Genomic DNA, 25,099 nt, shown 5'->3' on the forward strand with positions numbered 1-25,099 from the left:
TGTCATCATTCAATTTCCCTTCTAGTTTTGCCTCCAATTTCTATGTTCTATACTATCACTTAATCCTAAGCATCAAACTCATTCCTCCAGGACTTCCAACAAAGAACACCTGCTGAGAATTTTATAAATGTCACTATAACAGTCAGTAGTTTAAGAAAATAATGAGGTCTGGGGTTGTAGCTCAGTGGTAGAGTGCTTGCCTATCATGTGTGAGGCACTGGGGATCCTCAGCTCCACATAAAAATAAATAAATAAGGGTACTGTGTCTATCTACAACTAAAAAATTTTTAAAAACAAAGAAAAGAATGAATGTAAGAGCTGGGAATGTAGCTCAGAGGTAGAGAGCTGGCACAGCAGGCCAAAGCCTGGGTTCATTCCAGCACTGAAGAAAAAGAAACAAGGAAAAAAGAAATGATAAATATATAATGATGGAATGCTGCCAGCGCATTCGAGGCTTTTAACAAACTTCCACAAATAATTCAGCATACGTGAAGAGACTATTGAATCCATCTTTAGATCCACAAGATATGATACGATGCCTGATATACAGTAAAAATTCACTAATAATTATCCAACAGGTAACTTACTTTTACTGCTGTAACAATGCTTACTACTAAAACTGCCAAGTTTCACTTAAACCCCAGATATCATCATATTTGTTAACAAGTCAGTCACCAAGAAACAAATAGAATTCTCTCCGTTTTCTCAAAATCTGAATCAGGATACAAAACACATCAGGGTTTTAACAGTGGAAAATGCTGGAGAAGAATGAAAGTTGATTCTGGGACCTTACTTTTGTTTGACCTGATGATTCCCACTTCCATGCTCAGGTCAGAAGACCACAGCTGCATGCTCTCTAGGCTTGGGCTCTTCAACTACCCAGTTTTCCCTGCCGGTGTGTCTTCCTCAAGCAGCTGCTTATCCCACTGAAGTTTGTTACATTAAGTTCTTCCCCAGGTAAAACTATTGTAATTTTTCTAAATCCCCTGGTGCTTGCTATGCACCAGACTGAACTCTGTTTCCCTAACCTAAGCTTCTTCCCCTTACATACCATGTTCTAATATTATCTAATCTAAGGTGACAAATGCCTTTACTTACCCAAACTCTATGTCCACCTGACCTCAGAATAACTTGCCCCTAAGCTGGCCACCAACACACCTTTACAATGGAAAGGTACTAAATAAAAGCTCTCACTCTAATTAATTTAGTTCTTCTCATGTACACTGAACAGTCCTCCTTAAACTTGTAACTTACTTTTTTGTGTGCTACTAAAAAAATTAACTAAGTTACAAGTTTAAGGAGGACTACTCAGCGTACATGCTTGCAAGACAAGTGCTCCACTACCACTGAGCTAAACCCCCAACCTGAACTTGTAAAATTTTCAATTGCTATATTATCACTTGTAGATACCAGAGCAAATGAATATTTTTAACCTGAAAACTTTTTTCAAGTCCAATCAGCTTCTAACGACTTTAACCAAGATTTGAGGAATCTTTCACCTAAGCTAAACTATGTTAGCTTAGTTGTCACTTCTGGCTACTCCACCACAAAATTTCTACTAATGACCTTAAAAGCCACTTAATATAAATTGGGCCAGGGATCAGCAAACATTTTCTGTAATGGGTCAGATTGTAAATATTTTAGATTTTGTGAGTGTAATCATTTGGATATGGTTTGTCCTCCCCCAAATTTCACATACTAAAAAAAGTTGGATCGCCAGAGTGGTGGTGTGTTTTAAGAGGCAGAGTCTACTGGGAGGTCCTTGGAACCCTGGGGAAGCTGCTCTCAGAAGAGAATGAGGTATTTCTCTTCCAACACTTAGGTAGTTCTCCCGGGAGGACTGTTACTCAAGCCTGAGGCTGGCCCTGCTCAGTGCTCCAGCTCTGTGCTCACTTGCTCCTGCAAACGGTGCTGCCACTGCCCTCCACCACAACCTAATGTAGTCAAGAGCTCTGTCTCTCACCAGAACTGAGCCCATGCAAGCACATACCCTTGAACCTCCTAAACTGCAAACTAAAAAAACTTTTCTTCGTAAGTTACCTGCCTCACATGTTTTGAGAATCAGCAAGCAAAAGACATCAAAAACTTCTAAAACTGGAAATGTAATAAAAGGGTTGGTAACTGATACAATGAAGAAACCACAAGTCATAGCACTCACAAGAGGTTACAGCCCGGAGTGAAATAATTTGTCCTGCAGCATTCCAGAGTCTAATCACTCAAAAATCAAGGTATTAGAGAGAGCAGTAGCAGCCCAAATAAATTACTGCTCTACTTACTATTCCAACAACTCAATAAATAATGGCAGTGGGCTGGGGAGATAGCTCAGTTGGTAGAGTGCTTGCAAGCACAAAGCCCTGGGTTCGATCCCCAGCACTGCAAATAAATAAATAAATAAATAAATAAAAGAAACAGTGGCATAAAAATATTATTTACTGATAAGAGGGTAATCACCAGAAGAACTCAAGTATTAAGAATTAAAACACTGCTCTTTGTGGGGATCAAGGACAGGGTGAGAAGGAAGAGCTTTCAATAAAATCACTTCAGCTCTCTCCTACCCACCAATTCTTATGTTGAAACCCCAAAGACATTGTATTTGGAAATAGGACCACTTTGGAGGAAATTTAGACTAAATGAGGGTATAACTGTAGACAGGCCTGGTTTAATAGGATCTGTGTCCTTATAAGAGACACCAAAGAGCTCTCACTCAGACACACACTCTTGTATGCTCTCTCCCTACCCAACCCCTCAGCGTGAAGACACAGTGAGACAGCAGCTATCTGAAAGCCAGGAAGAGTCTTTCCAGGAACCCAATGGTGAGCACCTAAATCTTGGACTACCTAGCTTAAAGATCTGTAAGAAAATAAATTTTAATTATTTAAGACCTTTTATAAATAATCCATTATTTTAAAATTTTCTATCAAATCAAGCATATATAACTTATGATTAGTGAATGAGAGCTTTGGGGAGAAAGCTAGGAAAAAATACAGCTTTTTGATGCATTTTTTTAATTAAATGTTTTTAACTTGTTTTAATTAATTATATATGACAGTAGAATGCACTTTGATACATTATATATAGTGGAAGTAATTTCTCATTCTTCTGGTTATACATGATGTAGACTCCCACCTGTCGTATGGTTACATATGTACATAGGGTAATGTCTGATTCATCCCACTGTCCGTCCTACCCCCACGCCCCCTCCCCTCCCTTCACTCACCTCTACCTAAAGTAACTCATTCACAAGGATTACTACTCCTAGTTCTAATTCATTGAGGTAAAAACTGAAATAATTATTCATTCTCCCAGCCCAACTCCCAACTGTTTCACTGGGATGAAAGACAACATGAACATGACACTGTGGTTTTCCTACTTAATAAATTCTGTTAAACAACTTTACATTTATTTTATTTAAATAGGAATTACTGGCATTCCCATCCATGGTTTTATTAAAGCTTTTCATGTTCTGCATTATAGATGGTAAACTCTAAACAAAATCATCTTTTAATAATTAGAATGACTGTTTATAAATGATAATAATGAAAATGCCAAAGCATAGTATTTATGATGTAAAACACAGCACACAAAAAATACCAGAAGGAATCAATATAAGATAGCCAGTTTTGTTTTGTAGTTTTGCTACAATTCTTTGTTGACCCCCAGACTTCTCCCCACTTGGTGGCACAGGCCCTGTTTAACCCCCTCTCCAAATAATCCTGCACTCCTGAAATGTAAGATTTGTGAATCTGATGGGACAGTTGTTCTCTGGTAACTGTTGTTTGAGTCTCTTCAGGAGCAGACTGGAGACAGAATTTCCTACTGGTTTTGAAGAAATAAACTGTCATGTATGAGAGAGGTCCCCATGGCTACGAGACTAGCAGGTGGTCACTAGAAACAGATCAATCCCCAGTTAACAGTGCCTGGATCCTAACCCATGGAAATTATGAAATAAATATATGCTGCTTTTAGCCACACACAAATTTGTGACCACCTATTACACAGCAATAGAAAACTAATATAATAAAACACAGGTTTGAACAGGGCACTGTGACACATGCCTGTAATACCAGCAACTCAGGAGGTAGAAGCAGGAGGATCACAAGTTTGAGGACAGCCTCAGCAACGAAGACCTCTCCCTCTCAAAATAAAAAATAAAGGGGCTGGGGATGTAGGTCAGTGGTAAAGCACCCCTGGGTTCAATACCCAGTAGTTCCCCGACCAAAAAAAAAATAATAATTTTGAGTGATTTTTCTTCATTTTCTAAATTGGATGCCTTAAGTTTTCTTATTTTTGTTAAAATTATTTTTATTAACAATTCAATGTAGAAATTAAATTTTGAAAACTATGCTTTTCCCTAAGGAGTTTCAAAAATGAAAATGGAAATTCAACATTTTGAATACAGAAGTAAAATAAACACTAAGATTTTTCTCATCTATGGAGACTTTTAAAGGGGCACATTATTCACCAACTTTAATAACTGAACTAAAACATTCAAATTTCACGTCAAGTCAAAAATGAAGTATTCTCTATATCCAAAATTTCTCACTAACATGTTGGCTCTTTCCCCTGTAGCATGATCGTCCATACTAATTTTTTTTTATTATTTTTTACTTTTTTGGTATTGGGGACTGAACTCAAGGGTGCTTAACCACTGAGCCATATCCGCAGCCCCTTTTTGTATTTTATGTAGAGACAGGGTCTCACTGAGTCGCTTAGGGCCTTATTAAGTTGTTGCGAATGGCTTTGAACTTGGGATCCTCTGGTCTCAGCCTTCTGAGTGGCTGGGTTTATAGGCATGGGCCACTGCACTTGGCACTAATTTTAATTTGAGCAACAATTAGATAACAAAGTAACATTAAATCAGAAGAATTTGAACAAAATGTGACCAGGGAACAACTTTAAAATTACAGCAGCAAATTCTACTTTAGAAAAAGTGTGTTCTAAAACAATTTGAGTAAGTGATTTTTCTTTGGTCTCTTAAAAGAAAAACTCCTTTCCATTTTTCCAAGATTTTGTAATAGGTTTGTTTAAAAAATTGTTTCAGGTGGGCACAGTGGCTTGGGAGATCGAGACAGGAGGATCTCAAGTTCAAAGACAGCCTCAGCAAAAGCAGGACACTAAGCAACTCAGTGAGACCCTGCCTCTAAATAAAATACAAAACAGAGCTGGGGATAAGGCTCAGTGGTCAAGTGCCCCTGAGTTCAATCCCCGGTACAGCCTCCCCCCAAAAAAACCTCTAAAAAAGACTTTACAGTGCAGGCCAACATGGAGTAAACAAACTACATGCACCCCTCCCTGCCGACAAATGAAAACTTCAGACCGAATACAAAACCAACTATCTGAGAACTCAAAAGTAAACCAGCAGGTAAAACTTATGTCAAACCTGAATATTGACCAGGAAAAGCAGGAGGAGCCTGAGTGTGTGGGAGGAGGTAATTTCATAGTATTTGGTATTCTTCCATGATCTTCCTTCCGGCTTTGATCCCAGTGCTGACAGATTTACAGAATGGTGCAGCCAACACCAGAAGCAAAGTCACCAGGAGAAACCCCCTACGTTTAGCCAGACAAACGTGTAAAAGGACTACTCTATGTTGTCGAGGAAGGGAAAAGAGGAGACAATCCGTTTTTCTTTTTTCCCCTTTTCCCTTTTCTCTCCTTGCCTGCCAACAATTTGTTTGGCACTCTAGCATCTAAAACCCAAAGACCTATCTCTGGTCTGAAGAACAAGGAAAAAGGGTCCAAAGAATGGGAGTGGGGGTTCTAATTTTCTCTCATTCTGAAGACTAAGCCTGAAGAGCAACCTGACATTCCAGGGCAGTGGAGAGAGGAAAGAGCCCCATGATATGGAGAAAATGAGGATCTGCCAAGAATAAGAATATCCCGTAATTCTGCATATGAACTACTTCAGTCCTGGGATCATCATCCTTGTTGAAACAAACCCAAAGAAGCAGAGTGAAAGCTCTGAGAACAAAAATCCACGTCAACCTCTACCCAATTACTAGATCAACTCCTGAGGGCGACAGGTGCTAATCACACCTAAAGATTAGAACAAATATTTTCAAAACTGAAGTGATCCTGGAACCACCACAAAAAGGCAGGACAGAACTTGCATCCTGAGCTTACCCAAGTCCACTGCCTAATAAACAAAAACATTCTTCATTCTCCAGAGAATTTAAGTGAAGTCTTAACAACATAATATTGAAAATGTACAATATGCCAGCAAAACTTACTTAACATATCAAAACGCCAACAGACACATACACACACCTCAGGAAAACGTGTTACCACATAGGGGAAAATACAATCAATGAATGCCAATCCCAAAATGACACCAATGCTGGATTCTCAAAGACTTAAACTACAAAAAAAATAAATAAATAAAGACAAATGGAACTTTTTAAAACCGAAAAACATACAAAAGGAGGTAATATGGAGGCAAATACAAGTCATAATTTTTTTTACTAATGACTTTACATATTTAGACGCAAAAAAAAATTGTTTATTTTCACATCAGCATTATCTATGATAGTTTAAAAAAAACCTATATGTCAAAGATTTAGATTTAGTTAAGTATAGTAAGATACAGTTAACCCAATACACACATTATTAATGCTATAGTAACAAAAATATATGATGTGTTCAATGACAAATATAAAATATTTGCAATAATTACAACTTTATAAACATAAGAATAAAAAAGCAAGAGCAGGAAAAAATCTGTTAAGAGCACACCATTTCTTTTTCTACTTCATAGCATTCTTTCCAACTAGATGGTATTCAAACCATAATCTAGCTAATACACTAAAAGAAAACTTTTTCCCTATAATTCTCACCCACTTAAAATAAAAAAGAACTGAACAAAACAAAATAATGACATGCACTGATAAATCTTGGGTGACACTCTTCCTGTTAAATATACATACGTACCCCTTGGATCATTACAAAAGCTCTATTTCTTCTTATGGGTTGAGATTTAAACAAAAAATGTGTTTTTGGAAAACACTGCTCTAGCCCACAACTATCAGAAGATAATATTAAAATTAATTACAAACAAAAGAAAACATTAAATTCTCTCTAGATAACATTGCTTGCCAAAAGTAAATCTACAATGTAATCATTTCTTTTTAATATTTTGTTTTAGTTGTAGGTGGACACAATACCTATATTTTATTTTTATGTGGTGCTGAGGATGGAACCTAGGGCCTCACACATGCCAGGTGAGCACGTTACCACTGAGCCACAATCCCAGTCATCATTTTTTTTAAAGAATAGTAAATATGTAGCAATACAAAAGGCACAGTGGTACCAAACTGAGGGTTTTTTTCCGGTTATCGCATAAAAAGGAAGTTTTCTCATCTACAATCATATTCTGCCACCAGCGTATCTGTACATGTGTGCACGTGTACACAAGACATACAATCTCCCTCCCTCTACCCATCCACTTTGGAAAACTGACTTTATGTTTTAAAAATCCGCAAAAACTAGTGCCCAATAAAACTATTTTTCCATATCCTCCACAATGGCTAAAAGAGTTACATATTAGGTACACAAGGGATCTAAACGGCAATCAAGCAAATACAAGCTAGCAAAACAAATTTACCCAACATCCTCACAACTGAATTCACCTGAATACAGACTAATTTTACTCAAAGATGTATAATGTCAATGCCACAATGATGATAGAAATTTCTCTTAATTTCTCCCCCCAAGCTTTTACTCTTACTAGGTTTTGAAATCCTGTATCTATAATTCTAGGCCAATAATTATGAATATGAAGAACATATTTTAATGCAGCAGAATGTTTCACTCTGAAATAATTCGCAGTATCATTTGTAATGTTTCATAATAAAATCATTAATAAAGTTTCATGTTTAATAATTAATAAATTTTTCTCAAGGTAAAACCAATAAAGAAGAATCAAGGAATACAAAAGCAAATTCCACTGATTAATAAGCTCAAAGCTAAGTGGTGACTTATGTCAAACTGAGACAGTATTCAAAAATGGGCATTATTCAGCTACCAAAAATGGGCACAGTATTAAGCCTATCAAAAAATAACATGAAGACCCAGTCCTCATCTAATAATCTACTGAGGTGGAAAAGCAAAGTCATTTACATACTAAGATTATAGTAGATTCTCAGTTTTCTAATTTACCATATCAATTTTGACAATTCACAATGATCCCAAAGATCTCTAAAATTTTTCCCAGGTAACTTTTCAGAGACATTTACCTGAAGTATATATATTAAACTTAACTATTAGTAACTGAATATCTTTCATTATTCTTTCCTCACACTAACAGAGGAGTAATACACGAAAGTTGTAATTAAAATTCAGGGGATCCTGGAGAACCTTGCTCGGACTTGGCCTTATGAAAAAAGGATCACATGATATAATTCAGTGGCAAATAATGCTACTAGAGGAGGTACTAGCTATAACTAAAATATATATCCAGTTGGAAAAAGCAGAAATAAGATTTAATAAAGAAAATGGAAGTGTAATGAACTGACTAGAAAAAGCACATCCTGACTTCCACAACATTTACATTCATAACACACTCATCAGTACATCTTTATAAACGGTCATTACAAAAAAGAACGGAAGAAATGTCTACTTCCTAACGGAATAAATGCACAGAATCTGAACACAACTTTGTGTTATTCTACTAAAAAATAGCAGCCAGTTGCAAAGCCAAAAACAAAGATGGGCCAGTCATAACCCAATGGCTCAAGTTTAAGGCCAACCTCAGCAAAAGTGAGGGGCTAAGCAACTAGGTGAGACCCTGTCTGTAAATATAGCAACTTAATTCACAATAGTTAAAACTGTGGAACCAGGCTAGATACCCTTCAATAGATAAATGGATGAAGAAACTGGGGTATATATACACAATGGAATATTACTGAGCCTTAAAGGAGAATAAAACTGGGCATTTGCAGGTAAATGGATAGAGTTGGGAGAATATAGTGCTAAGTGAAATAGGCCAATCCCAAAAAACCAAAGGCCAAATGTTTTCTCTGATATGTGGAATGCTGATTCATAATGGGGTGGTAGGCCAAGGGAAGAATGGAGGAACTTCAGATTGGGCAGAGGGGAGTGAGGGGATGGGGGGGTATGGGGATGGGAAAGATGGTAGAAGGAGACGGACATTACTACCCCATATACACGTAAGATTACACGAATGGTATGACTACATCGTGTATAACCAGAGAAATGAAAAGTTGTGTTTCATTCCTGTACAATGAACTGAATGTATTCTGCTGTCATGTATAACTAATTAGAACTAATTTTTTAAAAAAGCCTTAAATATAAGCTCAAAAATATACACAGTTGAGGAAAAGAGTATTTGAAAGGATTTTAAAAGCATAGTGATTCAGAGGCAACATCATTGGAAAAACTTAGTAAAAAAGTAGTAATCTAAAAAAATCTAATTCTACTATATTAACCAGTAAGAAATAGTAAATTTAAGTGGACTCTAACATCTGGCTATGATAGTGCACACCTGTAATCCCAAGGCCTTGGAAGCTGAGACAGGAGGATAGCAACTTCAAAGCCAGCCTTAGGGACTTGGTGAGATCCTCAGCAACTTAGAGCAAGACCCTGCCTCAAAAAAATATAAAGGGGCTTGGGATGTAGCTCAGTGGTAAAAGTCCCTGGGTTCAACCCACAGTACCCAAAATAAAAAAATTAACATTGGATTTCATGACTGATAAAATTTGAGTGAAAGAAAGGAATCCAGGAAATCCCAAGTTTTTGAGTTGAGTATTGGGGATATGGTTTTACTATTAACATAAACAGAAGTCTAAAAGCAGGATGTCTGTGGAAGAAAGATTGGTAAGTTTAGATTTGGGGTGATAACAATACGATTTCAAATGCACATATGCACAAAATACCTAGAAGATATGGGACTGAATCCCAATAAAGAAAAAAGAAAATGCAAGTCATTCCTGAAGAGATAATAAGCTAAAGAGACAAGGAATAAATATGGAAAACTAACTATCAAAGGAGAATAAGTAAAAATGAGAAGTACTCATTACTATTTAAAATGAATTCCTTAAAAGCCTCGTTGAATTTTGTAAAGCAATGAAATTCTTGTTAATGATGAACATTACAAATATTGTTCCAAAATACCAGATATGATCTGCATTTTGTTACTGCCTGTTGTTCAAAAATCTTGTTCAACATTTCCCCATTACTGGAAAAAAATGCAGAATATAATTACGACATTCTAGTATGTTCTTTAGAACTTAGGCTCTACAATATTTATCCATCATTAATGTATGTTATAATTTAAACATATTTTCTAGGGCAACAAAATCATCCAAAATGATACTACATGTTCCCAAGTCACAGTTTTTTTTTGTTTTTTTTTAAATTAAAACTATCTTTCCTTAGAATTCTTTAAAATTTCCAGCTGTTAAAAAATTGGGGATTGGGGTTTTGGCTCAGTGACAGACCACTTGCCTAGCATGTGTGAGACACTGGGTTCGATTCTTAGCACCACATATAAATAAATGAATAAATAAAGGTCTAGCAACATCTAAAAGATATTTTTTAAAAAATCTTAAATATATTAATACTAGTTAAATATCGTATCTTAAAATTAGTATTAGCTTTCCAAATACTTTATAAAATTATTAGGCTTTTAAATATTCAAACCAACTCTGACAGGTATTCAGGGAAAGTGCCTTATCTATTTTCAAAATGAATAAACTGAGACCAAGAAATTCTTAATTAGAAAACTTATTCATCAGGATTAATTTAAGAAATCCTAAATTAGGACATATTGTCTAATCCCATTTTGTAAATAATAAAACCACAATCTTATCCCTTGTTGTCAAATGTTATCTGTCACATTTTTCTTTGACAACAACTTGATTAATTCTGTAGCTTTTTCATATTTCAGAACACTGGGAGCTTTCTAAACAGTTGTTTGCAAATATCTAAAGGAAGTAGTTACAAAGTAGTCACCATTATTAAAACGTGAACACGAGAAATATGCTAAAGATACAGACTGAAGAATTAATTGCACTCTCTGCCACATGAACTTTGTATTAAGGCTCAGGGGCTTCTCAGTTTTCTGTAGAAGGTGAGCTGCTGGAAAGCTGTTAGCTAAATAAACAGGTGTTACTTTGTCCAAGGAAAGCATGTTTATTCTCTGGTGCCTTATTCTAGTCACAGCACAGTATTACCTATTCTGCCCCAGGGTTATCCTGAAATGATAATTATCTACTAAGAATCACTAATTTCCATTCTTCCTCCACCTTAAACAAAAATAAACATTACCAAAAACATTCAAAGGCATCCATGGGGGGGGGGGGGGAGTGAACTGAAGGATAAATTTATAAAGGATAAATTTGTTCCAACTCAGTCACTAACTATGGGCCCTGAAAAAGTTATGGTTCTGAACAATTTTCATCACTTCTGGGTCTTGATACTTCATTTGCAAACTAAGTTTAACAAATAAGTCTGGTTTAAAATTTGTAATTTTTGGAAATGAGGTTTAAGAATAGAAGTGAGCAAGCTTAGAACCGTAAGATTTAGTTATGCGCATAGCTAAAAATCTGTAACACAGTGATGATCTTTACCTACCACATTCTAAAATCAAAAAGAACAAATTATTTTTCATAAGAGAAAACAAATTATATAATCACAGGAGAACACATGAAAGAATTTCTTCAGCTTTAATTTTCCCTGTGATTCAAACAATTCACCCTTCTTTAATTTCAGTTCTTTCCCATCCTTTGTAAAAATCAAAATGGAAAAATGTTATTTTAACTGCACCAGATACAGTGAAATAGTCAAAATGAGAACAAGAAAAAGAATCATTCATTTATAAAACATCTTCATAAGAAGTCCCCACAAATGTATTACCTAGAACTTATCAAATTATTAGTCATTGAATTCACAGCTTCCTGTTTACAGTAAATTGATTAAGATAGTTAAGCAAAGAGGTAGATGACTCAGTAAATAAAATGCTAAGATATGAATATACTTAATGTTTAAAATTCTAATAAATTCTCATTAAAATTTAAATCCTTAATTTTATTCATACTTAAATTTTCATCATATACAAGAACATCTGGCTGTATAAATGAAATTAAAGTCAAGTATACCTCAAGCAATCACCTTTAAATAAATACCTTTATACTCTCAAACACAATATGACAGAATGAAACATTAAAGAAGGGAGGTGAAGAAACCAATAAAGAAACCAACCAACCAACCAACCAACCAACCAACCAACCATCCAACCTAAAGACAAAAGAGCAAATAAAGAGTTTGTTCTAAGCCTACTTCTTTTCTTCCTCTACATTATCTAACATTTGTACTCTTTTGGGGGGGGGGGGGGCGGGGGGGGGGGCGCTACTGGGGTTTGAATCCAGGGGAGCTTGACCACAGGCTACACTCCCAGTCCTTTTTATATTATTCTGTGACAAGGACTAGCAAAGTTGCTCAGGGTGCCCTAGAACCCACAATCCTCCTGCCTTAGCCTCCTGGGTCACTGGGACTGTAGACATGAGCCACCAGCCCAGCAGGATATTTTTTTCCTTGGACAAAAAATTACACACCCATACACACCTACTCTAACTCCCCAAAATTATATTTCTCCTCAAGTTTCTTGTTCACCCACCTCCCCAAGCTACCAATCTTTGTGATTGGTACCATTCCATTACACCAACCTAGTCACTTAAGTCAAAGAAAATAATTTAGGTTTGGTGGGTCACAAATATTACTATCTACAGAAAACATTAGCAGATCCATGGACTGGAAATTCCACTCACAGGAGAATTCTCACAAAAGAATGAACGAAACAAATGCTTTCTGAACATCGCTTGTCTTTCACCCCTCAGAATCCACACTGTTAGTTCGTTCACTTAAGCTCTTCTCTATAATTAACACTGAATTTCAGAATGCTATCTGATTTGAAGAATGTTAGATAAATAGTGTTTCATATTTTTACCAAAGCATAAGTAGTTATATTGTTGAAAGTAGGAAAAAGTAAAGGAAAATAAAGGGAATTTACCTGTAATGAGCCACACACACACACACACACACACACACACACACACAGAAGGATGAAACAGGAAAAAAATCAAAATGGAATACAAACAGAAAAAAACTGAACCTAACTATAGTTCAAACAAATAGCAGAATCATATTAAAGGAAACAAACTAATCAGGTAATGTTTATACACAATATTCTGACTGCCCTCAGGCTAAACAAAAACTGAATTATAAACAAATATTAAACTATAGTTAATAAGATCTGTTTCCACAGACATAGCTCTAGCAATTTTGGAACTATTGTCTGTATTTTAGGACTGAGCAAATAATAAATAAATACATCAGAAGCCAGGTCTCTCACTGTCAGACAAAGGCATTACAGATTTGAAAAGAAGCGAGGCTAGATAGGGTGAACCCTAAACTGCTGGACTGGAATTGGGGGTATCATGATGAACTCACGGTTGTTTACACAGATATGAGAGATAAAGGAGTAGGTATAGGTGTGTAGGTGTAGGTGTGTGTGTGTGTGTGTGTGTGTGTGTGTGTGTGAGAAATCTCTGGCTTTAGCTGTTAACAGATACATATCCTCTAAAAGAAACCAGGGGCTTCCTGGAGAAATAGTTTACCACGGCTGGGGAAAGAGTATCTTATTACATCAGAAAATAAGAGAGTATTCAGAAAATGATTAGTACTCATCAAAAGGACACAGAAGCCAGGCTGATGGAGCTCTGATGGGCCAAAACTAAGGACAAAAAAAAAAAAAAAAAAAAAAAAAATCCAAATAAATAAAAAAGAATCCATGAGTTCATAATGATAATGCATACATATATCCATTCAAACAGAGGGAAAGGAAAGTTCTTACAGAACATCAACTAAGAGACAGACATGACAGACTTAGAAAATTGCCATTTGGCAATCATATTAGTATTGATTCAGGTAAGAAATGAACATATACTGAAACAAGTGGAAAAGGTTTGATGGTATTTTTAATACCTGCCATCAAAATATCTCCCCTACATGATGTTACATGTTATAAGAATACATGTTACAAGAAGATGGAGCAAGCCAGTAGATAACAATTCCCGTTTAATGAGATAAATGGACATTACATGCTTCCCAATATGGTGTACAGAGAAAAATATAATATGACTTCTGGAATATTCCTGCTAAAAATGCATAACCTGAATCTAATCATAAAGAAATAGCAGATAAATCAATATTGAGTGAATCCTGAAAACTGGTCTATTCTTACCAAATAACAAAGTCATAAAAGACAAGAAAAGAATAACTAACTGTTCCAGATTAAAGGAGACAAGACAAAGGAATGCTGAGGTATGATGTAGGATTCATTCTACTAAGAACAGTACTTGTATATTTAGTGAAATTTGATTTTCAGACAACATAATAAATGCGAATTTCCCAATTTTGATAACTGTACTATGACTAAATAATGTTTTAAGAAAATATACACAGCTATTTAGAGGTAAAAGGTACCATGACTGGAATCTACTCTAAAAATTTCAAAATAAAAGGTTACGCGTGTTCATGTGTAAATGGGGAGAAATAAGAAAGCAAATACAGTTAACAAAAGTAGAAAAATATGACTGCAATATTCACAGAAATTATTCTTCTTGTAATCTTTCTATAAATGTGAAATTATAAAATTTGAAAGAATGAGGAAAAAACAAAGTTAATTTATATTTGTACATGTTGCCAGCAAAAATTATGAAAACCTGAATTATGATTCTCCTTTACACAAAAAGAGAAATATCTGCATGTTCAGTCCCTATTCAAATACCTACAAAACTGCATTTCCTTGGTAAAAACAGGACCGCACCTATCCAACCTTTCTCAAAAGTTATCCTTAAGATTCACAGAAACATGAAGATGGCCAGGGGAAAAGGGAGGAGTCTAAAATACTACACAGGCAGCCCTCCACCTGTGAGTCCTGCGTCAATGAATTCAACCATCCACAAAGCAAAAATATTAGGGAAGCTGGGTGCAATGGCACACGTCTGTAATCCCAGTGGCTCGGGAAGCTGAGGCAGAAGGATCATGAGTTTGAAGCCAGGTTCAGCAACTGTGAGGGTGGAGATGTGGCTCAGTGGTCGAGCGCCCTTGAGTATCCCTCAAAAAAAAAAAAAAAAAAAAAAAAAAAAATATATATATATGGAATATATGGGGAAAATAACTGTCCGTACTATACATGTAATGACTTCTTGTCATTAATTCTAAACAGTAAAGAATAACGAAAAAAAAAAAAAAGAATAACAACTATTTACATGGCATTTACACTGTATTAGGTATGGTAAGTAATACGGATGACTTAAAGTATAAAGGAGAATGTATCCAGGTTATATGCAAATACTATGCCATTTTATATAGGAGATTTGAGCATCTGGGAATCTGGATATCTGCAAGTTGAAGGGCTATCTTAGAATCAATCATCCTTGAACACCCAGGGAAAACTATATTATAAAAGTTGTTCATTCTAAACAAAATGGTATCAAGTATAAGTACTTCAAAAATACATAAGCTAGATATTTTCCCATTATAGGGAGCAGCTGTTACACAAACTAGACATTTGAAATATCAGGTGTTCTGATTTGTAAAAATTTTATTTATTCAAGATTTGTCGAAAGGGAGAAAAGATTAAGAAAACAAAATCTTTGCTGCCATGGCTGAGGGTATAGCTTGAGGGTAGAGTGCATATTTACCTGTCCAGGCCCAAGTTCAATCCCCAGCACTGAAATAAAATACTTTTAGGGGCTGTAGAGTGTTTACCTAGCACGTGTGAGGCACTGAGTTCAATCCTCAGCACCACATAAAAATAAATAAATAAAATAAAGGTATTGTGTCCACCTACAACTAAAAAAAATTTTTTTCTTTTTAAAGAAATAAGGCTGGGAATGTGCCTCAGTGGTACAGCGAGTGGTGCATTGCCTGGGAAGCATGAGGCCTGGGTTCAATTCCAAGAAAGAAAAAAGAGGGGGAGAGGGGTGGAGGGAGGGAAGGAGGAAGGGGGGGGACAGAGAGAGAGAAAGAAAGGGCGGGAGGAAGGGAGGGAGGGAAGGAAGGAAGGAAAATACTTTTACTCCACAGATGTTTACCATCTGTCAAATATTCTGATACAATCATATCAATTTTTTTCATAAAACTATATGGCACCAAAAACATTACTAAATTTAAAAAAGACATTAACTAGGATTTGGTCAACCTCTGAAATATTGTGACCCAGTATCACTAACTATATAGAGATCCCTATATTATTTCCCAGTTCTATGCATTAAAGTACATGACCCAAACTGTTTTATTCTTTATTCACAAGCGACTGAAATAAGCCCTGAGGAATGACACAGAATTCAGAAAATAAGTGGTAAAAATCAGTCGGGTGTAGTGGCACATGCCTGTCATCCCAGCAGCTTGGAAAGCCAAGACAGAAGGATCTTAAGTTCAAGGCCAGCCTCAGAAATTTAGCAAAGATCTAAGCAACTCATGGAGACCCTGTCTCTAAACAAAATATAAAAATATAAAAAAGGGGTAGGGATGTGATTCAGTGGCTAAGCATCCCTGGGTTCAATCCTTGGTACCAAAAAAAGAGGAAGAGAGATCAAATTTTTTCATGTACTAAAGTCAAAGAAAAGTTAGTTTTAAAAATAACTTATGTCCAGGCATGGTGGCACATGCCTGTAATCCCAGCAGCTCAGGAGGCTGAAACAGAAGGATCCAAGGTTTGAAAACAGCCTCAGCAACTCGGCAAGGATGTAAGCAACCTAGTAAGACCTTATCTCAATAAAAAGGGTTGGGGATGGGGTTCAGTGGTTAAGTACCCCTGGATTCAATCCCAGTACAAAAAATAAAAAATAAAACTTTCTATTTTTCTAAATTCATAAAGCTTTGATCACCATGAAAAGAAGCTGCATGTAGAAAGTGAAACTCACCAAAAGAAGAAAAACATCTTTAAAAGCTGTATTAGTTATAATTCTAAAATATCAGTGGAGAGTTTCTTAAATACATGACAGAAAATTTAATGTTAGTAGTCATACCTGCCCATTACTGAAAAAGAGGATAATATTCTTTTTTTAAATACAGGTACTTGCTTAGTTTCTATTTTGACCAGTAGACAAGTAATCTGGCTCTGTGAGGCAAAATGCTGAAAACAGACCAGGTGGAACTGAGACTAGAGAAAGGCAACCAACCCAGTCCACAGCAAGGAAGCAATCCAGGAGTCAGGATGCCTGCCCAGCCTCACCAGCTCTACATCAAGCTCACTCAACACAAAACTGATGAGGCAAAAGAAAAAGGATCACAAGAACATAAGTTTTAAGAGGGTATGGATTTCTGCTGGTCTGATTTACCAATGTACCACAGCATTCACAATACATTACACAGTACACAATAAGCATTCACAAAGAATTAATGAACAAATGAATGAGAGAATGAACCGTCTTTCAAGTAGATCTACATAGATTACATTATGTTTGCAAAATTATTTCAAAAATGAATTTGGTACACATTAACTTAACAGTCATACTGGTTTTAGAGAACATGAATAATCTATTCTGCAATCTGACGAAATGAGGTAATGTCAAAGTTTCTGAGATATTTCTTTGCCTACAGTAGGTAGCATAATACATTTGCATATCCCTAAGTTTAAAATATGGTTTATCAAAAACTTTCATAAAACCAAATTAAAAAGATAAAATAAACTCAGAAAATAAAATCAGAAAGAGCAAAATACATCATATTTACCATCACACTTGAGACGGTTCACATAAGAAATCAGGATCTAAAACATTTCTCATCATCATTTACTTTCACAACTAAACTATCACAATCTGTTCCTCTATGATTTAGTCTTTTTTATTTCTCCATTTCTATATTTGTCATCTTATAGTTTGAGGAACGTCTTCAAAAAATAAAATGCATTGTATTTCCAACCATCATATTAAGAGGTCTGCAATTTGCTCATATTAAATAGTTATATTTGTTTTATAAAAATAAATAAATAAATAAATAAAATAAAATTAGGAGCAGAATGCAAGTAAATTTAACAAGAGTTTATATGATTTATGCTCACTGCTAAACACAATACCCTCCTCCCATGGAAGAAATTCTACAACTTCTTGCAAATAAATTCAACTTATTTCTTATATGCTCTCATGTTCTAAGTGACAAACTTCATTCTGCTTCCAAGTACTACCCATATAATCAATGTCATTTCACTATCAATTTAAACCTAACAATTTCCAAAGCGCCTGCCTTATGTGGATTATAATCATCTTACTATGCTTCTTGTGTCCATGCTGCTGGAAAAGCAGTCTGTACAAGCAGGAGTAGAGGCACAATCCTGAGAGAGAGGAGTAGAGAAAGATGTTGAGAAAACAAAACCATATAAAATGAGCTCCTTAAGAGTTCAGGAGCTCAGCCAGTGTTCATGGTCAAGGTTGATTACATTCTCTCATACCCTTATGAGTTAGGAGTTGTCCAATAACAGCACAATTGGCTCTAGAAAGAAATATCTGAAATTTTACACGTAAGGAGCAATATCACTTATACTAAGCTACCTATATACCCTTTTTAAAAAGAAACAATCATAACATATAACTATTTAGGAGATTGGGGATATACAAATTCTCTAAATGTTCATCAAAATTACCATAATAAATCCAATGGTAGTTCAGTATAAAACGGCTGAATGGTATGTATGGTGTAGATTCAATCTTGCCAAAAAAATTTTATATGTAATCTTGAATGATTAAAACTACATAACATCCTCAAAGCATGCAGTTTTATATCATTAGTATCAATCTCAATTATCCTTTTATTCTAAATTGTTTACACTGGTCTTTTTACTATGTCATCATTTTAAAATAATGAGAACAGAGCATATTACTATACAACATAAAACCAAGATGAATTTAACCTAACTAGAATTTTCAATCAAAGAGTCCCAGCCCCTCCTATTTGCTCTACAGTAAGTAAAAATTATAATCAGATAAAAATTTTTAATTTAAAAATTTCTACCTAATCTTCTATATTCCTATAGTACCATAAAAATAATATTTAAAAGAATTGCTTATGCATAATAAATCCTCATAAAATTAACTTTAGATTAAATTAGTCAAAGAATCTTCTCACTAGCATGGAATCTAAATATAAAATCAAATCAGTAACATTTAAAAAGCAAACATCAAGAAATGCCAACTACCTTGGCCAAGGTCATTCAGTTTCCTAATATATCACCCATCTATTCATTCAAGAAATCTTTATTTGATATATATACATACTATGTATTAAAATACTGTGCTGTGTATCAAGGATATAAAGTAATGAGAATATATGGTCATTCTTCTAATATAGCGGTAAAGACTAACTACTTATTATTGTAAATACTCAAAGGTGAAGTACAGATGTCTTAAGACACTTAAAAGGAAACCTAAATCAGTGGTTCTCAATCAAGGTCATTTTGTCCCCTCCCCCAATGAGGTTATGCCTGGAGACATTTTCAGTTGTCACAAATGGGGAGGGTGCCAGTGATACCTAGTGGGTAAAGGCCAGGGATGCTGCTAAACAGCCTCAATGCACAGGATCACTCCTCACAGCAAATAATTATCTAATCCAAAAGACCAAAAGTACTAACACTGAGAAATCCTGATCTGAACCACTGGAGAGGAGACGGGTTAGTGAAGGCTTCCTTCCTCTAGGACTTAAATATACTACTTCTTTAAAGGATTTTTACCAAGGTGGTAACAAAAAAATATGGCCTGATCCAATTAACCAGAACTCCCACTAAAAAATAAAAACAGGAAAGAATAATGAGAGACTCCCCAGTAGATGAAAATCAAAGAGCACAATGTTTTAGAGTTGCTTTATATAAATTCTTTCCTGAATAAAGACAAAGAGAAAATATACAAACTGAAAACAAATTTCATGTGTTTTTATTATTCTACCTTTTCCACCAAACCAAGGCTACTACTTGATATTGATGGAAGATTATAAAAAGTCCCATAGTTAAGACAAAATGTATAACCTCTGGATACAAAACTGAAAATGAAGGAAAATAGATATGGGGTTTCACTTTGAAGAACAGGAAAAAATACTGGATATTATAGTGAGTCTTAAGTTTGTAACAGTTTCAAGAGTAAGCTACCTAACCAAAGGATCCAAAGGACAAAAGACAGGAAGTGTTTTAGGTACCCTAAAGACAAAAGGTAACAAAATCCTTTCAGAATTTATGAGCCTAGGTAAATTCAAAAATTAAACTGAAGAAAGATTTCTGACACATCTCAAACCTACAGATCCAGTCCTACATCTTCCTACTCAGTCTATTCAAAGCAGCAAGGGAAATGGATCATGGAGGGGGGAGGGGGTGGAAAAATGTAACTAGCTATACAAAGAAGCGAAAAAATTTAACACTGATTAAGATTTACTGCTAAATTTTTGAAGTGTGACAATAATTCTGGGGTTATATTTTTTAAGTCTTTAAAATTAATTATAAAAATCCAACCCACAAGTCACACCTCCTTTAGCTACTACTTTGTGTAAGCAAACTCAATGCTAACAGGCTCTTACATTTTTCATATATTACTTCGAGTTTTTTTTTTTTTAATGCTTTCTCCAATTAATTTGAAATTTTCTAAAAGAAAGGTCATGCTTTGTCACTCTTTCCTTCCCCCTTTTCAAAAAAAAGAAAAAAGAAAAAGGAAGCAGCATTAGAGGCGGAGAGACCCTAACCAATACGATATCCATAAAGTGATCATTCTTAAATATACAACATGGCTATATAGCTCACACATAAAACTGCTGCTTTTCAGCAGTCAACTGCAGTCCTAAAGAGGACCACACATTTAAGTAGTACAACATATGACTTTTTCCCTAGGTGAGAACTCTAAATCATTGTAACAAATACTCAACACTACAATAAAATTATAATACCTTGTTATGATCGTTCTTCAACAGTTAACTGCTCTGGTCAAGCACTGACTCTTAGGGAGTCTTATCTCTCAATATGGACAAATTTATTTTCATCATTTCAGAATTGACAATAGCAGCCATGAGATGCTTTGATCTCAGTGATGATGCCTAAATAGAAATTATGGTTCTCACACAAAATTAGCACAGTGGGCACTTAAAAATCAATTCTTGACCCTAAATCTCATTCAAATCATGATAATTAAGGGGAATTTACCACCTAATTCCTGAACAATGAAAGTACCTCCTGACAGTAATTTTTAGAATAAGATTAAGAGGCTAGAGAATCCCTTTGAGAATTATAATGGTAGGGGGAGATATGATATCGATTCATCCATATCCTATAAAAGGTCAGGAGTTTCCACAGACTGAACTCATTCACATTTTGCGGACTTAAAACATATATATTCTTAGCTTAAAAATGTGGCATGTTCTTATTTGCTAACCAAAGTTCTCTGTGAAATTAAAATATGAGTGGAGAAGTTCAGTTTGGAAAAACCTGAGAATTAGCAAGGCATAATAGCTGAGCATTTCAAACATCTTAAACATTAATAATTTTTTTTTTATATCTTTCTTATTTTATGTGGTGCTGAGGACTGAACCCAGTGCCTCATTCGTGTGAGGCAAGTGCTCTGTCACTGAGCTACAACCCCAGTTACAACACTAATAGTTTTTAGAGATAAATTTCTATGCCTTACAAAGCAAAAGGAATTTGATGATTCAATGCTTCAAAGACACCTTTAAATTTAGAAAACTTCTGATGAATTCGAGTCCAAGGATAAATGCCTTTAAAAGCCAAATTCATTACAAGCAAGCACTCTAAAACATCACTTTTCCTAATTCTACAACTCAGATTCCTTTATTTTCGTATTTTGCAACCTGATTTAAAGGAACACATTAATTACATGAACTGCTTCCTGTAACAAAACACTCACTAATCAGCAATATTCACTCAATGTTATTATCAATTTTTTTAATTAATGAGGTTATAATTTTGTTTAAACAACAAACAAAAAAAAAGCATTATTTTTCTGGGTCTTCCTCAAACATATTTTCCTTCCTCAGCTCTGACTCCATACTGCTAGTTTTAAGTTAACCCCATTTTAAAACATGAAGTTACAGCATATCAGTAAATAAGTTTAAAGACTTTTAAGTTCTTTGTGACTTACAGGGGGCTGGGGAGAAGTGCTATATGCACACTAAAATAGGACTACAAAAAATCTCAAGTTCCTATAAAGATCAGATAAGAAATAGAGGTGGCAAACCCCGTTAGGCATGTAAATGTTAGGCCCTTTATTCTTAATTGATACTAAAATAAAAACCAGTAAATTTCTTCTCCACTATGCTTTACTGTGACCCACCACTGTGCGCTAACCATGGGGTTACCACTTGAGGGCTCCAGTAAAACCTCCTGGGGGGCTGGAGGGAGAAACTCCTAAACAAAGAGAGAGAGAAACCCCTAAAACGGAAGGGGATTGAATCCAGTAACTGCTGTGGAAACAAAAGAAAGGATTTTAAAATATTTTTAAAAACTTAATATTAGTGCTGCATATACTATATGTAGCAAAAGTAAAAAGCTACATAGCTATTTTTCTTCCTGTACAGTTGTGAAACTATTAACAAATAGAACAAACAGTATCACTAAATTCTTGTTTCATATTCTAAGTACCACAAAATACTGTGTGGGAAAGTCAAATTTTAGAAATGAAGATATTTGTCCCAAATTATCAGGTATGAATTCATAAATAAAATGAAAAGATTCCCAAGTCTATTGCTCTATTTATTAGCAAACTTTTTTAAAAATAAAACTCTAGTACTTAAAAAATTCCTTTGCAAAAGTTTATGTGCGTCACCACCACCTAGTCTAATATGGAGTGTCCCATTCACATGAATGTAATTTAACTTTTAGCCTGTTTGCTAAGCTACCCAAATGCTAATTCTTAAAACAGAAAAAAAGATGAAATTGTAAATGGACATTTAAAAGTGTTGTTATAAAATAATTTCTAAAAGAGTTTAAAAAATAGAAGTGTTGTTATAGTTGGATTATCACCGCCATAAATGTGATATTTCAAGAGGTCAGCATTTAAGATAGTAACGATTTATATTATTGAATATATTAGTACTTCTAAACCAAAAGTTCATTAAAAACTATGCTAATTTAGTTCCTAACACGTTGAAATACTTTTAAAAGGCATACAGATAGAAAAAATATATCGCGGGTTGTGTGACTGTGTACCTGATGTTTCATGTTTGCATTAAGATCAAGTGAAATCACGGCTTAAAAAGCAATGGGTAAACTGTATCGAAACCTTCCTTCCAGCCAATAAATTTAGTTGAAAAATGAAAATCGGACACCTGCCTTTTAAAAAATCCTTTGACACCGGAATGACCCCATGGGAAAAGATTCCCCCAGAATCTTCCGTCCCTGCATGCACAGATCTGCAAGCCTACCATAAAGGCTTGTCTTTTACGTTGCGATGGATAAGAAGGCACAGTCAAAAAAAAAAAAAAAAAGAAAGAAAGAAATGGCAGAATAACCTTGCCTGGTTACCAAACATCCCATTGGCCAAGTCCCCGCTGGCGAGTTACCCGCTCGACACTCTCCCAATCATAAACACTAACCCGTAGGTGCTTCTCGCCCACCGCCCCACTGGCTGCCACCCCAAAGACCGGGAAGGTCCGCAGAGTGACATTCTGCGAACAGTTCAATGTTCCCGAGGCCCAGGAAGGAGGTGGGCGGGCCAGGCCGCGGCGGAACTGACCCCGGGGGCCGCCCGAGGCGCCGGGGGAGGGCCCGCGCCGGCCTCGCCTCCGGCCCGCAGCCATCCAGAGGCCGCCGAGCCTCCGGAACCTCCCCCCGCGCGGCGCCCTCCGGCCCTCCCCCCGGCCCCGGGGGAGGGGCGCGGAGCACACCCCTCCCCCACGCGCGCTAGGCCGCCGCGCCCCGCCCGGGGAGCCCGCGGGCCCGCGCCCACCCTCCGCGCGCGGGCGCGGGCCCGGGCCCGGGAGTGGGGGGGGTCGGTGCGGGCCAGAGGGGCGGCCCGGCAGCGATACCAACCTCGCTGTTGAAGGTTTTCACGGCCTCCATGTTGTCTGCGCGGAGGCCCCGAGCCCGGCGGCGGAAGAGGCGGCGGCCACTGCACTGGGAGGGGAGATCGGAGCGCGGGCGCCGGCGGGAGAGCGGCCGCTGCGGCCCGGGGCGGGCGCGGAAGGGCAGGCACTGGCAGGCGAGGCTCCTCAGGGGCGGCGAGGCCCCGGCATGGCCGCTGGGGCGGGCGGAGCGCCGGTCTGGGAACACAGGCGCTGCCGGGGCGGGTCGGCGCGGGCGGGGGAGGGGCTGGCGCGGCGCCTTCTCCTCTCCGCCCCGCTCGGTCTCGGTCCCCACCCGCAGGCCCCGTCCCTACTCTCTCCACCCCCTTCTTCCTCTTCCTCCCACGGGCTCCTGTTTCACCTCCCCGCCGCTTGGGCCGCAGGAACCAGCAGCGCACGGCGAAGACAGAGGAGGAAGCGCTGGCAGCGGCGGCTGCGGCATCCAATATGGCGGACACGATCGGGCCGCGCACCTCGGAGTCGGCGGCGCCAGCCAGCGCGCCCCCTGGCGACTGGACCGCGCGGGCCCGGCGGTCGCGCGGAAACCATCGAGCGAGCGCGGGCCAGAGCGTCGCCGCCCGCAGGCCCCACTCGGCTGGGCTCCTGGGGGCCGCTCGCCCCCGCCCCCGCCCTGGGCGCGGGAGCGAGCGCTGCAGGACTGCGGAGCGCCGGCGGCGGGCGGATTGTGCCGGGCGTTGGAGGCCGCCTCCAGGCGCGGCTGTAGGAAAAATCTGAACGTGCTGGCTCAGTGGCCGATTAAGGAAACAGCAGAATCCCCATTTCCGTTGTTTCCCTGTGGATTGGCTTCTGCAGGAGTAGCTTGGTTTAGTTGCTTTGCAGAACTTTGGTGGACAGTGACCTAAAGGTGAACCGCCAAAAGAAAAGTTCCCGGTTATTCATTTCGTGACTGTGTGCCCAAGCGCCGTAGTAACTTAGGGAGGAAATGTTAGAAATAAAAGCTTCGGATCGGATGAGGACTGGCGGGCAAGGAAAGCTCACATGCAGCAGCCCCGTGCAGGAAATGCACGCTGCG

General features: G+C 37.3%; 1 protein-coding gene across 3 annotated transcripts in view; it reads right to left on the minus strand.

The window, feature by feature from the left end:
* Positions 1 to 24,523, minus strand: part of Scaf8 (SR-related CTD associated factor 8) — a 200,664-nt gene extending 176,141 nt beyond the window's left edge. For 2 of the 3 annotated variants that reach the window (XR_007109376.1, XM_047557398.1), the window contains exons 1-2: positions 24,035 to 24,204; positions 18,290 to 18,352 (exon numbers count right to left, since the gene is read on the minus strand). Coding sequence is in view for 2 of the 3 variants with exons in the window: in XM_047557398.1 (XP_047413354.1) it covers positions 18,290 to 18,352; positions 24,035 to 24,064 (93 nt within the window). In the remaining variant the exon portion in view is untranslated. Of the gene's footprint in view, positions 1 to 18,289; positions 18,353 to 24,034; positions 24,205 to 24,427 lie in introns of those variants that run through there. The other variant, XM_047557399.1, reaches the window with a different exon arrangement.
* Between the last annotated feature and the right edge of the window lie 576 nt (positions 24,524 to 25,099).

This window comes from Sciurus carolinensis, chromosome 7 (assembly GCF_902686445.1).
Source record: "Sciurus carolinensis chromosome 7, mSciCar1.2, whole genome shotgun sequence".
NCBI classification, from domain to species: domain Eukaryota; kingdom Metazoa; phylum Chordata; class Mammalia; order Rodentia; family Sciuridae; genus Sciurus; species Sciurus carolinensis.